Genomic DNA, 14,344 nt, shown 5'->3' with positions numbered 1-14,344 from the left:
AACATCCTTAGTACAAAAAGACAAGAGTAAGGGAAATATGCCAGTAACTACAGGCCTATCACCTGTCTACAATAATGTGGAAGTTACTAACAGGTATCATCAGTGAAAGGCTATACAAACTACCTAGAGGAGACACCACCTCCCCCACCAACAGAAAGGCTGCAGAAGGAAGTGTAGGGGTGCAAAAGACCAGCTCCTGATAGACAAAATGGTAATGAAGAACAGTAGGAGAAGGAAAACCAACCTAAGCATGGCATGGATAGTCTATAAGAAAGCCTTCGACATGATACCACACACATGGCTAATAGAATGCCTGAAAATATATGGGGCAGAGGAAAAAACACCATCAGCTTCCTCAAAAAATACAATGCGCAATGGAAACAATACTTACAAGCTCTGGAATAAGACTAGCAGAGGTTAATATCAGGAGAGGGATCTTCCAGGGCGACTCACTGTCCCCACTACTCTTCGTAGTAGCCATGATTCCCATGACAAAAGTACTACAGAAGATGGATGCCGGGTACCAACTCAAGAAAAAGAGGCAACAGAATCAACCATCTGATGTTCATGGACGACATCAAGCTGTATGGTAAGAGCATCAAGGAAATAGATACCCTAATCCAGACTGTAAGGATTGTATCTGGGGACATCAGGATGGAGTTTGGAATAGAAAATGCGCCTTAGTCAACATACAAAAAGGCAAAGTAACGAGAACTGAAGGGATAAATCTACCATATGGTAAGCAACATCAAACACATAGATGAGACAGGATACAAATACCTGGGAATAATGGAAGGAGGGGATATAAAACACCAAGAGATGAAGGACACGATCAGGAAAGAATATATGCAGAGACTCAAGGCGATACTCAAGTCAAAACTCAACGCCGGAAATATGATAAAAGCCATAAAACACATGGGCAGTGCCAGTAATCAGATACAGCGCAGGAATAGTGGAATGGACGAAGGCAGAACTCCGCAGCATAGATCAGAAAACCAGGAAACATATGACAATACACAAAGCACTACACCAAGAGCAAATACGGACAGACTATACATAACACGAAAGGAAGGAGGGAGAGGACTACTAAGTATAGAAGACTGCGTAAACATCGAGAAACAGAGCACTGGGGCAATATCTGAAAACCAGTGAAGACGAGTGGCTAAAGAGTGCATGGGAAGAAGGACTGATAAAAGTAGACGAAGACCAGAAATATACAGAGACAGGAGAAAGACAGACAGAACAGAGGACTGGCACAACAAACCAATGCACGGACAATACATGAGACAGACTAAAGAACTAGCCAGCGATGACAATTGGCAATGGCTACAGAGGGGAGAGCTAAAGAAGGAAACTGAAGGAATGATAACAGCGGCACAAGATCAGGCCCTAAGAACCAGGTATGTTCAAAGAACGATAGACGGAAAAATAACATCTCTACCCATATGTAGGAAGTGCAATACGAAAAATGAAACCATAAACCACATAGCAAGTGAATGCCCGGCACTTGCACAGAACCAGTACAAAAAGAGGCATGATTCAGTAGCAAAAGCCCTCCACTGGAGCCTGTGCAAGAAACATCAGCTACCTTGCAGTAATAAGTGGTACGAGCACCAACCTGAAGGAGTGATAGAAAACGATCAGGCAAAAGATCCTCTGGGACTATGGTAATCAGAAACGGATAGGGTGATACGTGCAAACAGACCAGACGTGACGTTGATTGACAAAGTCAAGAAGAAAGTATCACTCATTGATGTCGCAATACCATGGGACACCAGTTGTTAAGAGAAAGAGAGGGAAAAAATGGATAAGTATCAAGATCTGAAAATAGAAATAAGAAGGATATGGGATATGCCAGTGGAAATCGTACCCATAATCATAGGAGCACTAGGCACGATCCCAAGATCCCTGAAAAGAAATCTAGAAAAACTAGAGGCTGAAGTAGCTCCAGGACTCATGCAGAAGAGTGTCATCCTAGAAACGGCACACATAGTAAGAAAAGTGATGGACTCCTAAGGAGGCAGGATGCAACCCGGAACCCCACACTATAAATACCACCCAGTCGAATTGGAGGACTGTGATAGAGCAAAAAAAAAAAAAAATAATAATAATAATGTTTCCTATCTTGAACAATGACTAATGATATCGTGAGCTATAGCTAATCAAGACAGAGAGAGAGAGAGAGAGAGAGAGAGAGAGAGAGAGAGAGAGAGAGAGAAACGGTTAGTATACCAAGGAGGCGTATTTGACAGCCTCTTGGATGCGTATACATACATGGGCTGTCGTAAATAGTGGATCAAACCTCATGACAAATTTGAGATGGATAAAAAAATGAAGATGGGCTTGTTTAGTAGTGAAAGCGGCAGTGAGTTACATTTTCGAGCGAGTGAAGTGGATAAAACGGGGGACTGAAACGTAATAAAGTTATGCAACGTCGGCAACTGGCCATCGATGAGTGACCATTTGAAGGAGGTGGTTGTACTTAGAGCGTATATGAACCGCACCAAGTGACAGTACTACTCTGCTATTCACTCATGTACTTTAGGTCTGCTGTTCTCCCCTGTAACTGAATTGCCCCTGGTGATTTGGCTTTCAAGACTATGAATAAGCGACTATGGGGATGAACATTGTAACTGAATCTTGACATCTCAGGTGAACTGCGAGACTTTTATGTGAGGCGATGGCTGCTTGGTTGTTGGTTTGAATTAATATATGCCAGCACTGAGCCTTACGGCAAGGTGTTCGAGGGATTAAGACACCTGGTGTAGACCTCCAGGCTTCGGTAAACTACTAAGATGAAGAATGGTGAAGAAAGACTACTCGAAGTTCGTATAACATGCTTGTGTTTCATTGCGCAGACACCGAAACGATAAGGCTGCTATAAATAAGCCTGATCCCTAGAAATAAGGGTGTCAGCAGACTTTACTCTTTAAAAGTGATTCAGGGAAAACCGGAGAAGGAGGAGAATTCACTATAGGTTGGATGATAAGAAAGGTTATTAAGAGTGATTGACCCTTAATTCTATGATATTGACACAGTAGTATTTTTGGGATTGTGGAGAATGACGTACGTCACTGGCGATGCAAACTCTGCGATATCACGCTGGAGACAGAGACTGCAATTTATATATCTGAATAATTGTCTCGTTGAATAGTGATGTGAATGTGTAAGCGATTTGGTAACCATACATAGTTATCCTGTTTAAGATACTGCTATAGTTAAATATGGCGTTCATTAGTACCTATTGACTATTTGATCAGAAAAATAACTACATGGTAACACTTTGCATTGTGAGCAGTAGGATTTCAGTTGACCAACATAACTCGTGATGCGTACCTACAAGGCAGTTGTGATTAATACTACAAGATATTTGTCCTAACTTAAGATTCTAAACATAAGTGATATATGTGGGAACTTACATAGTATTTCCAGATTCATGCCATAACTTATGATGCAACTTGGGAGTATTTCAGATTCATGCCGTAACTTTGAGTTGGTATATGAGTGCGGATTTCAGATTCAAGCCGTAACTTTGTGGTGTTATGTGAATGACGATTTCCGGTTTATGCCGTGACGTGTGATGCGAGTATTCCAGGTTTTTGCCGCTGCGGCCTAAGATACAAACTTAGTGAGTATTTTAGGATGAAGCCGTGACTTGTGATCCAATTATAGTGGGTATTTTGATTAAATACAGTGTGACTTGAGATGCAAACTTTGTGCTATTACACAACTAGCAAGAATTTCCTCCACCCCGCAGCACCTTCAATAAAAGAATAAAAAGCAACGCCAAACCTCTAAGATGTGTCGCGCCAGAGACAGAGAGGCGGAATCGAGCGAAAATCTACGAAACACGAACGATGATGGAGGCTCAGCGTCATACAGACAAACCCAAGGAAGAGTGACCACACAGGTTAAGGGCACATCCTTATTCATTATTGCTATTTTATTTTAATGTTTTTCTTATTTCTGTTATATTTCAGCATGAAATCCCCCTCCTATTCTATCTTCAAGTGTCTTATATTCAGATGCCTTGCTTTATAACACCTCCATTAGAGTATCCACTTCTCTGTCTCTGTCTCTCTCTCTAATCATTCAAACTTCCACCTCCTGCTGTTCCGTGTGTTTGGTATATACCGTCTTTTCTCGTATTCGATTTCTGCACACGTAATTTAAGTATATATGTATATATATATGCTTAAAAAATCACAGACGATAGACGTGACTTAATAATATAAGCGAATACCACAGGAAAACCAATAGGCAGAAATCCGTACGGACAGGGCGCTTTCATCTTTGATGAGATATTGCGAGGCACAAATGGATAGTTGCAAAGAAAGTTACAAGGCAAACAAAAAGATGAAGAATACTAAATGATTAATTGTAAAAAGTGTGATAGGATATATGGACAAACTGGAAAATCACTTTCACAACAAATCAAACAACACCAATATTCTGTGAGAACTGCTCAAATATCGAATGCATTCGTAAATAAGAGATTTAGATCATCCTATTAACCGGAGTCAGGCAAATCCTTAATCCCGTGAAGCGAAACAGTCAAAAGGAATATCGTTAAATCTTGTTTCATCAAGTCAAATAATGGAAGTGTTCTAAATTTCAGCCATGGTTTGTTTATACTTGATGCTTCATAATTAAAAATGTTGTAGATAAATATAAGCAACAAAATTAAGTCTGTTTTAGTTTGTGACCGTGTGATCTCCGGTAATCCTGGATTAACTCTTTGGTTTTTAACTTTTTGACAATTAACCATTTGGTATTCTTGATCTTTGTTTACCTTGTAACGTTCTTTTCAACTTTATCTCATTTGTGCCTCGACAATGTCTCATTAAAGAAGACGAAAGCGCTATGTCCGTACGGATTACTGCCTATTATTTTACGTCTTGTGGTATTCGCGCGCACACACACACACACACACACACACATATATATATATATATATATATATATAATATATATATATATATATATATATTATAATAACACATGTATGTCTAATAGATTATTACCAAACATGTGTGTAACTATATAAAATAAAAAATATATGTATATACACAATTATACGGATATATTATATTATATATATAATATATATATATATCTATATATAATCTAATATATATATGTGTGTGTGTATGTATTATGTATGAATATATATTCTTCCAAGCTATTCTATTAGATCTGACGTCGAAGATCCCGGGAGCAGGCATAATTTCTTGAATTCTTCGTACTTTTTGGATATGCATATCACTACAAAGTCTGAAATTCAAATGCAAGACTATTAAGTAATTCTGAAGCTCGTAGCAGGATTCGAACCTTTATCCGGAGTATTAGAAAGAGGTTGCGTTAATGACCTGAACATGAACACTTGTTGGCCGAGTCGATTACTAACTGAAGTCCTGATTTCTCCTCTGTTCACTGGGCGCTGGTTCAAACCCATGAGAGGATGAAATTATTATCACCTAAAAAATTCCCCTTCGATTAACATGTATGAAAATTGTTAATTTCTAGGTAGAGCGAATTGGATATTAAAGGACATTTATAGCTTAATGCATGAGAAGGGTAAAAGTAGCGCCCCAAAACAAGTCCTCTACTGCACAGGTAAACATTAAGGAATGGTCCAATATTTGCTCATGAAAAAGTGGGCGTTAATTGCGAGGCTCTTCCGTGTTCTCGTTATTTATTAGGAATTATCGTTTACTAAGCATTTAGTTTTACTGGTATCGTTATCTGTACACAACAAACATATATATATATATATATATATTATATAATATATATATATATATATATATATATATATATACATACTATATGTATATATGTTTTATATATATATATATATATAGTATAAAATTATATACATTACTATATGTATATATATTTTTATATATAGTATATATATATACTATAGTTATATGTATTTTATAATTATATATATATATAGTATATATATACATGATTGATTGATTGTGTATTATATCTGGCGTCACAACATCTGGGTAATTGACACCGAAATAAATTAAATAATAAAAAAATTAAATTTTTGATAAACTTCAATATAAAAAGATCTATAAATATTATTATAAAAATGTTGTTCATATATAAGTTCTTACATAGATAATCTATGTATAATTTAAATTTGGTTAAGGAGGCCCGCCTCCCTCATAAAAATATATAACTGTTCTATATTACAATCCTTTCCAAGAATTGTAGCTAGGATAAAATTACCTACTCTGTCACGACCCCAAGACAGTAACCTATGTCTCAAATTCAAGAATCTGGGACATTCAACCAGCAAATGTCTCACAGTCAAGGGCACAGTACAGTTCTCGCAAAACGGAGGATTTTCACGAGACATCAAGAACCCATGGGTGAGTCTTGTATGTCCAATCCTCAATCGGCACAACATCGTTTCTTGTCTCCTTGGCATATACGGATATGACCAAGGAGACACTGATGACGTGATACTACGCATTTTTTGATTATTTAAAATATCCTCCCACTGGGACTGCCAACATTTTTTAACTCTCTGACCTACTAGAGGATACAAATCCCGATATGGTAGTAGGCATCTTGTGTGGGTTCTGAGGAGCTGACTGCAGACTTTGCAAGTTGGTCAGCTTTCTCATTCCCAGCCACCCCAACATGGGAAGGCACCCAACAGAACTTTATTTCTTTCCCTCTTCTTTTCAGTAAAAGCAGCCATTCCAATATCTCTAAAATCAGAGGGTTTAGAGGGTTAAAAATTTCCAGTGACTGAAGAACACTTCTTGAGTCACAATATATATACAATTATTTTCATTCCGAATTAAACTTCCTTTAAAGCGTTAAAATTCCATATAATTCTGCTGTAAAAATCGATGCAACAGATGATAACCTGCCACTTCTCTCTACATCAGGGAAGGCTACACCAAAGCCGACGCCAGCATCTGACTTTGAGCCATCCGTGAAAACTGCAATGGAGTCATCATGTTGCACGGAATGTTCTAAAAATATTGACCGCATGGCCTCACTGGACAATTCTGTCTTGGTAAAGTTAAAATATCTACAAAATTTTACCTCTGGAAAGTTCCAGGGGGGACTAACTGAATATTTTGCTGGTAAAATCTCGATTCTTGGCATATTTAATTCACGGACAATAAAATTTACTCTAAAAGCAAATGGATGAGGTTGCTTGGGGTGATTTTCATAAAACTGCCAATGCCTTTCATTTTTCATACAAATGCTGGTTAAAGACCTAGGTAGCCTCTGGAATCTATACCAGCTCCGAACCAGCAGACGCTTGTAATGAAGATCCAGTGGCACCTCATCAGCATCTACAAGCATGCTCTCGGTGGGAGATGATTTAAATGCTCCTGTACATAATCGTATTCCTCCATGATGAATTGAGTTGAGCATTTTAAGGCTATTTGGCTTCGCAGAAGTGTACACCTCACACCCATAACTTAATTTTGAAAAGACCAAGGCTTTATATAATCTCAACATCTGAGTTCGGTCTGCACCCCACGAAGTGTGAGACACGACTTTCAGCAAATTCATTGCTTTCAAGCATTTTGCCTTAACATATTTCAGATGTGGAATCCAAGTCAGCTTACTATCAAAAATCAAACCAAGAAACCTTGTTTCACCAACACAAGGAATTCTCTGCCTATGAATGAATAGATCTGGATCAGGGTGGATTCCCCTTATACGACATAAGTGCATAGTCATCGTTTTACTGGCAGAAAATCTAAAACCATTAACCTCAGCCCATTTTACTATATTATCAATGCAGAGCTGAAGGCGGCGTTCAGCCACTGCCATCCTTGATGTTGCAAAGGAAATTGACAGGTCATCTACAAATAGGGTATAGGTTATATCTGGGGGAATTATTTTAGAAACCCCATTGATTACCAAGGCGAACAAGGTTACACTTAAAACACTTCCTTGTGGTACTCCTTCTTCTTGATTGAACACATCTGACAATGTTGCTCCAACCTGAACCTGAAATATCCTATTTTTTAAAAAAGCCTTAATAAACAGGGGCAAATTGCCTCTCAGGTTACATTCATAAAGGACCCTCAAAATGCCATATCTCCATGTTGTATCATAAGCCTTCTCTAGATCAAAGAAAACGGTGATGTGATGCTGTTTGTTGGCAAAAGCTTCACATATTGAAGATTCCATTCGTACCAATACATCAGTTGTGGAGTGCATACTCCGAAAACCACACTGAGCAGGCGAAAGGTATTTACCTCTCTCCAAGTACCACATCAATCGTGTGTTCACCATTTTTTCCATGATCTTACACAAACAAGATGTCAATGCAATAGGACGATAATTTTCTGTCTTGAACGGATCTTTTCCAGGTTTCACAAATGGCAGTAATTTTAACTTCTCCCAAAGCTTGGGGAAGATATGTTCTCGGTAAATTCTGTTAATTAGGCTTAATATGAAAAGTCTGGTATTTTCAGGGGTATGCTTAATCATTGAATATGTTATATCATCCAGTCCAGGAGCTGATTCATTACATTTATTCAAGGCCGATTCAAATTCTCTAATAGTAAAAGGAGCATTGTACTGCTCATGTCTTGAGGTATTAAAATCAATTTCGACCTGTTCCATTATCCGTCTTTGAGCTGAATAGGGTCTATCATCATTTTCTTAGCAACATTAGCAAAATGATTAGCAAAACTCATTTGCACTAACTGGGGGTCTGCTACCTCGCAACCATTCACCTTGATAACTGGAGGTTGACAAGGAATGAACTTGCCTGCTATTTTTCTAACTCTCTTCCAAACTAGGGTCAGAGGAGTTTTTGAATTTAGTGAAGATATGAAAATTGTCCAAGATTCTTTTCGTGGTTTTTTGATTTCCAAGCGAAAATGAGCTCTCGCTTTTCGAAATTCTACACGATAATACTCACATTTTCGTCTGCGGTATCTGGTGAAGGAAGATCTCATAGTTCTATGGGTTTCCTGGCATTTACGAGTCCACCAGGGAACTGGTCGGCGGACAAATTTGCCTGAAGTCCTAGGTATAGATTGAAGACCAGCCGAGAACATTATTGTATTCAAAAAGTCAAGAGCGTCATCTACACAGGGAAAGTCATCAGCAGAGTCATCTATTGAGCTGTGCTCCTGGAACGTTGACCAATCAGCTTTACCAATGTTCCATTTGGGTAGCCTTGAAGATGGAGGACTTGATGCTACACTCACCACTATTGGAAAATGGTCACTGGTAAATCTATCATTTATAGCTTTCCAAGTAAAGTCAATAAGACAGTCATCACTACATATAGATAAATCAATTGCTGATAACGTGCCTGTTTGAACATGAAAATGCGTAGACTCCCCAGAGTTGAGGATCCCCACATTTTCATCTTCTGTGATGGAACCTAAGCACCTTCCTCTTTGATTGGTGATGATATCACCCCAAAGAGGGTTTCTTCCATTCATATCTCCCAAAATCAGAAAAGGACGTGGTAACTGTTGAATAAGAGATTTGAATTCATTGATGGGGAAGACTTCGTTAGGTGGTAGATAGAGAGAGCATACTGTATATTTTCTTTGCAAATGGATCTGCACACCAATCACTTGCAATGCTGATTGAATAATAATAGGATTTTGTGGGGTGTCATTTCGAACATACAAAACAACACCACCATGGCTTCCAACATTTAAATTATAGGTGGAGTGATAGGATGTATACTCTCGTGGGCTGGGGCACATATTATTACCAATCATGGTCTCCTGCAGAGCTATACAAACAGGAGACACTTCTGATATGAGCAGCCTTAACTCTTCCCATTTAGCTCTCAATCCCTGACAGTTCCACTGGAGAAAATTAATGAATTTTATTTTCCTTTAGAGGTTGTTACATTAGAGCCTCTTTTAAGAGCTTTCAGCTTACAACCTTGCTCTTTTTTTCTGGAAGGAGACCGATTGTTTAGGGCTGCCTTCCTTTTTAGAGGGTTATCAGTCTCAGGAACAGCAGACAAAGCTGGTGTCGCCTGAGGAGGGGTGTGAGGATTGGACACTGGTGCATCCTCCAAAGCTTTTATAGCTAGTACATCCTCCAGAGAGGTGGGAGTGCCAGGTATACCCTCCACAGCCTCCACAGAGGAAGGTGTACCAGAAATCACTGGTTCTGCTTCCATAGAAGCAATGGTGCCAGAAACCACCGGCACTGCCTCTAAAGAGGTGGTAGTGCCAGAATCAACTGGCACCACCTCTGAAGAGGCAGGAGTACCAGAAATCACTGGCACGGCCTCCGAGGAGGCAGGAGCACCAGATATCACTGGCGCAGCCTCCGAAGAGGCAGGAGCACCAGAAATCACTGGTGCAGCCTCCGGAGAGGCAAGAGCACCAGAAATCACTGGCGCAGCCTCTGAAGAGGAAGGAGCGCCAGCAACAATTGGCGCCACCTCCAAAGAGGCACGAGTAAGGGTCGTTACCAGTTTCTTATTCAAATTATCCTTATTAACATTTATATTTCTCTTTCGGTTGGCAGCGACACTGGAAAAGGATATTCCTGGTCTAACATATTGATTCGATACTCTCTCTTTTGCCTCCCTAAATGTGATACGTTCTGTTACCCTTAAAGTTTGAATCTCTTTTTCCATGATGTATACATCACAATTAAGTGAAGATGATGGATGATTTTCTCCACAATGTATACATCTGGCTTGATTATTACATATGCCATGCTCTGGTTCACTGCATTTGACACAAATGGCTGGCTTGCCTTGCAGTTTCTGTCTACAGGACCCTAACATATGTCCAAATTCTTGGCAATGGAAACATCTCCTCGGTCTTGGGATATATTGTTTAATCTTGAAATGTAGCCAGGCTGCTTTTACTACAGTAGGTAATCTAGTAGAATTAAATGTAATAATCAAATTGGGAAGTGGTACAAAGACTCCATTTACCTTCTTCTTCATTCGCTCAACTCTTATTACACCTTGATCTTTTAGTTCCTCTACAAGTTTTTCTTCGGCGTATGTCATCAGTTGGGGAGCATATATCATTCCCTTGGAGTGATTCCAAAAAGCATGTGCTCCACATTGTACTTTGACTCCTCCAAGGTGTGATAATATTTTCAGTTTTTCAGTCTCTTTGGCTGAGGTAGATTCCCCACCGTCAGCTTTCCTCTACCTTCATGGGAAATCTTAGGCTCACGGCCACAACACTTCACAATGTCTCGATATACAGCAAAAATATCATAACCATCTTCTTCCAAATTTAAAGTTAAATACTTTTCATATGACTTTTCAAATATTCCAGGTCCAATTTCAAACATGTCTCTGCTTAATTTCCCTTTACTCTGTACAGGAGCATAGGGTTTCAGTGTAATTACACTGGAAGATTTTTTTGATTTTTCCAGAGGAAGGTTGTCAGGGGAGGTTCCAGTAGTCGTTACCTGTGCCGATTTACCGCCATCAAAGGGTCCAGGGGTACTTGTATCTTTATTTTCTGATTCCATAAAGATCAAAGTAAAAAAAAAAAAAAAAAAACAAAAAAAAAAAAAAAAAATATATATATTATTCTATATATATATATATATATATATATATATATATATATATATATTATATATACTATATATATAAATAAACCTGAAAACCTTAAAAAGATACCATCAACCTTTCATGGAGATTATTCTTCCACTAATGGCACAAGTGAGAATCGACTCCCAAATGTCCGCATCCCTACCCTACCCCACAGGGGGATGGCACAACATAATTAGAGTGGCCCAAGTGTAAGCCAAACCCGCTTGATAGGACTGAGAGTATTACCAGAATACAATCATCCCCACTCTAATCACATTATGGGCAAACCGGACAGAATGCCGAGAGTCCTATCCACAAAACTAGACCCCCCTGGAATCCGTGGTCCAGCCCTGCAAAATAGTTCCGCCTGATATCACTCGGGTCCGAACATTATCGGGCAGTTGATGGTCCTGCCACGGTTCCCACTATTTAGCTTCAGATATAAAAACCCCAGTCCCAGCTATGATATCTCTTCTGTTTACCAGGTCCAGTAAATTTTTGCAAAGGTGGAAATTTCCACATAATTAATCCAAAAAAAAAAAAAATTACATGAAGGAGAAGGATTTAGTAAGAATGAAAAAATTGCAGAAAGAAGAAAAAGTTCTGACTAATTTAGTTGGATCAGCAGCTGGGCCCCCTGGGCCCCAAGGACCAGTGAGAAAGCAACCCCACCAGGCATCACGCCCCAGCTGCTGGTCCCTTAGCCCCCTACCCACGTCAAGGGGTCAGCATCTAGGGGGATATATATACATATGTAATATATGTATATATATATATATATATATATATATATATATATATATATATATAATATATATATATATATATATGGCTCTTTACTTAACAATGTACACGGGTTTTCTAATCAGGGCAAAATGAAAGCAACTACGTCCTAAAGCTTTAAGAAAAAAACTTTAGATTTCCTTTTCCCTCTTTTTCAACACTGAATATAGAACTAGGGATTTGAGGCCAACAATCAAATTACTGAAACATGAATCAGAGGTAATGGTTGTTTCTGAGAGTGTTTCCGTCTTGTCTTTTGATTAGTGCAGCATTGCAAGGGAATGAAATTTTGATAGAAGTTCCTTTACTCTTTATGTTCCGAAGAGTAAAGGCCACTGCGTTATGGTAAGAGGCCTTATGAAATCATGGAAGCAAATCATATTTTATGACTTTGATACAGATGTGACAAAATTGCATCTCTTTAATATAATTACAGAAATAGAAGCATCAATTAAGTGACGGGAATTTTGTCAACGGCGGATTCATGAGAGAACTAATAAAGAGAAGTAAAAACGATCCAAAGGCATCATGTAAACTTTCACAGAAGCATATACGTGCCATAGTCTTCAGCGTATGAATGTTAAAGTAGCTAAGCAACTGATTTCAGAAACAATTGTGAAATCCCAAAATATTTCAAGATAAAGAAGAGGAGAGCACAATTCAGTTCACTTCGCTTGCAGATTCCCGGCAATATGTGACAGGAAAAGATTAAGAATCCATTTTGACTGAACTTTACGAAACAAGATGAAATTCTCAAAGGTGCAAATAGCAAAATCAATGAAAATGAAAGGAAGTAAAGGTCTTTACTCGTTTCAAAAGGGGTTTCATGATTTCCTCTCAATCTTTGCCTAAACTGCTGAAAATGTTAAAAGACAAATAATATAAATAATACATACATACATACATACACACACACACATATATATATATTTAATATATATATATATATATATATATATATATATATATATATATATATATATATATATACATATATATATATAATATATATATTATATATATATACATATATAATATATATATGCATATATATATATTATAATAATATTTATTATTTCTACATATACTATATATATTTATATAATTATATATGATATATATATATATATATATATATATATATATATTAATATAGATAGATAGATTAAATCAAGCTTGGCTCATACCAGTCTTTGCTTGTCTAGACAAATAGGAGCTTACTATCAGCGTCCATTAACTGTTGGAGTGAAGCATATTATGTCATACCTTTAAAAGAAAGTCCACAGCGTGAATTGAGTATTTCTGTAATTTTGTTCTATTTACCGAAAAATTGCGATGTAAAGGGAAAAGGAAATAACTTCACTGACAATGTAGAAGGACCTGATAATGAAAACCTTTAGGACGTCATAGAGACCAGCAGTTTAGTGTATTTCAGTGGCAATACTTTCACAGTACCCATATATTGCTTCAGGTGTATCAATAGGAGATAACTGATGGACACATAATGGTAAGCAGAAGTTGAAAAGGATATTTCTGAATTGCCAGTATCATTAATCAAAGCCATGTTTTATTATCCATTTAGTGCAGTATAATGAGCATTCCACATGGATGATAAAAGGACCATTCCACATGGCTAGCTACTGAATCGGATACCTGATGACGTCATAGAATTTACTCTCCCACGGACGATTGACGTCCGCTTACCCCTGATCTCCCCTAATTTACCTGCGCGTGGGCTGACCTCGTATTCTTTAGACCTTTAGCCCTTGGATGAAAGTCTGCTGCTGGATGCGCGTTAGAATCCTGCTACGGATGCCGTAACTTCATCTGTCTTGCATTTGGATCCCTGGCTTTGTGGTGACAAGCGTATCCAAAAATGTTTGAAGAATTGGAATCGTTGTTATTACAGTCACACAAGTATCTGGCAAAGAGTTAAAAGTAGATTCAATATATATTTCAACCTAAAAAAACAATAAAATCGATTGCTAAGATGGAGAGGATGGGGCTACTCCA

General features: G+C 38.1%; 1 protein-coding gene across 3 annotated transcripts in view; it reads left to right on the top strand.

Annotated features, from left to right (window-relative positions):
- The first annotated feature begins 2,527 nt into the window (after positions 1-2,527).
- LOC135213640 (facilitated trehalose transporter Tret1-like) overlaps positions 2,528-14,344 on the top strand; it is a 26,702-nt gene continuing 14,885 nt past the window's right edge. For 2 of the 3 annotated variants that reach the window (XM_064247681.1, XM_064247679.1), the window contains exon 1: positions 2,528-3,910. In XM_064247681.1, coding sequence (XP_064103751.1) covers positions 3,800-3,910 — 111 coding nt within the window. In that variant the 5' untranslated portion in view covers positions 2,528-3,799. The remainder of the gene's footprint in view (positions 3,911-14,344) is intronic. The other variant, XM_064247680.1, reaches the window with a different exon arrangement.

The sequence above is a fragment of the Macrobrachium nipponense genome, chromosome 43 (genome assembly GCF_015104395.2).
Source record: "Macrobrachium nipponense isolate FS-2020 chromosome 43, ASM1510439v2, whole genome shotgun sequence".
NCBI classification, from domain to species: domain Eukaryota; kingdom Metazoa; phylum Arthropoda; class Malacostraca; order Decapoda; family Palaemonidae; genus Macrobrachium; species Macrobrachium nipponense.
The sequence above is the reverse complement of the archived record's forward strand: the minus strand, read 5'-3'. Positions and strand labels throughout refer to the sequence as shown.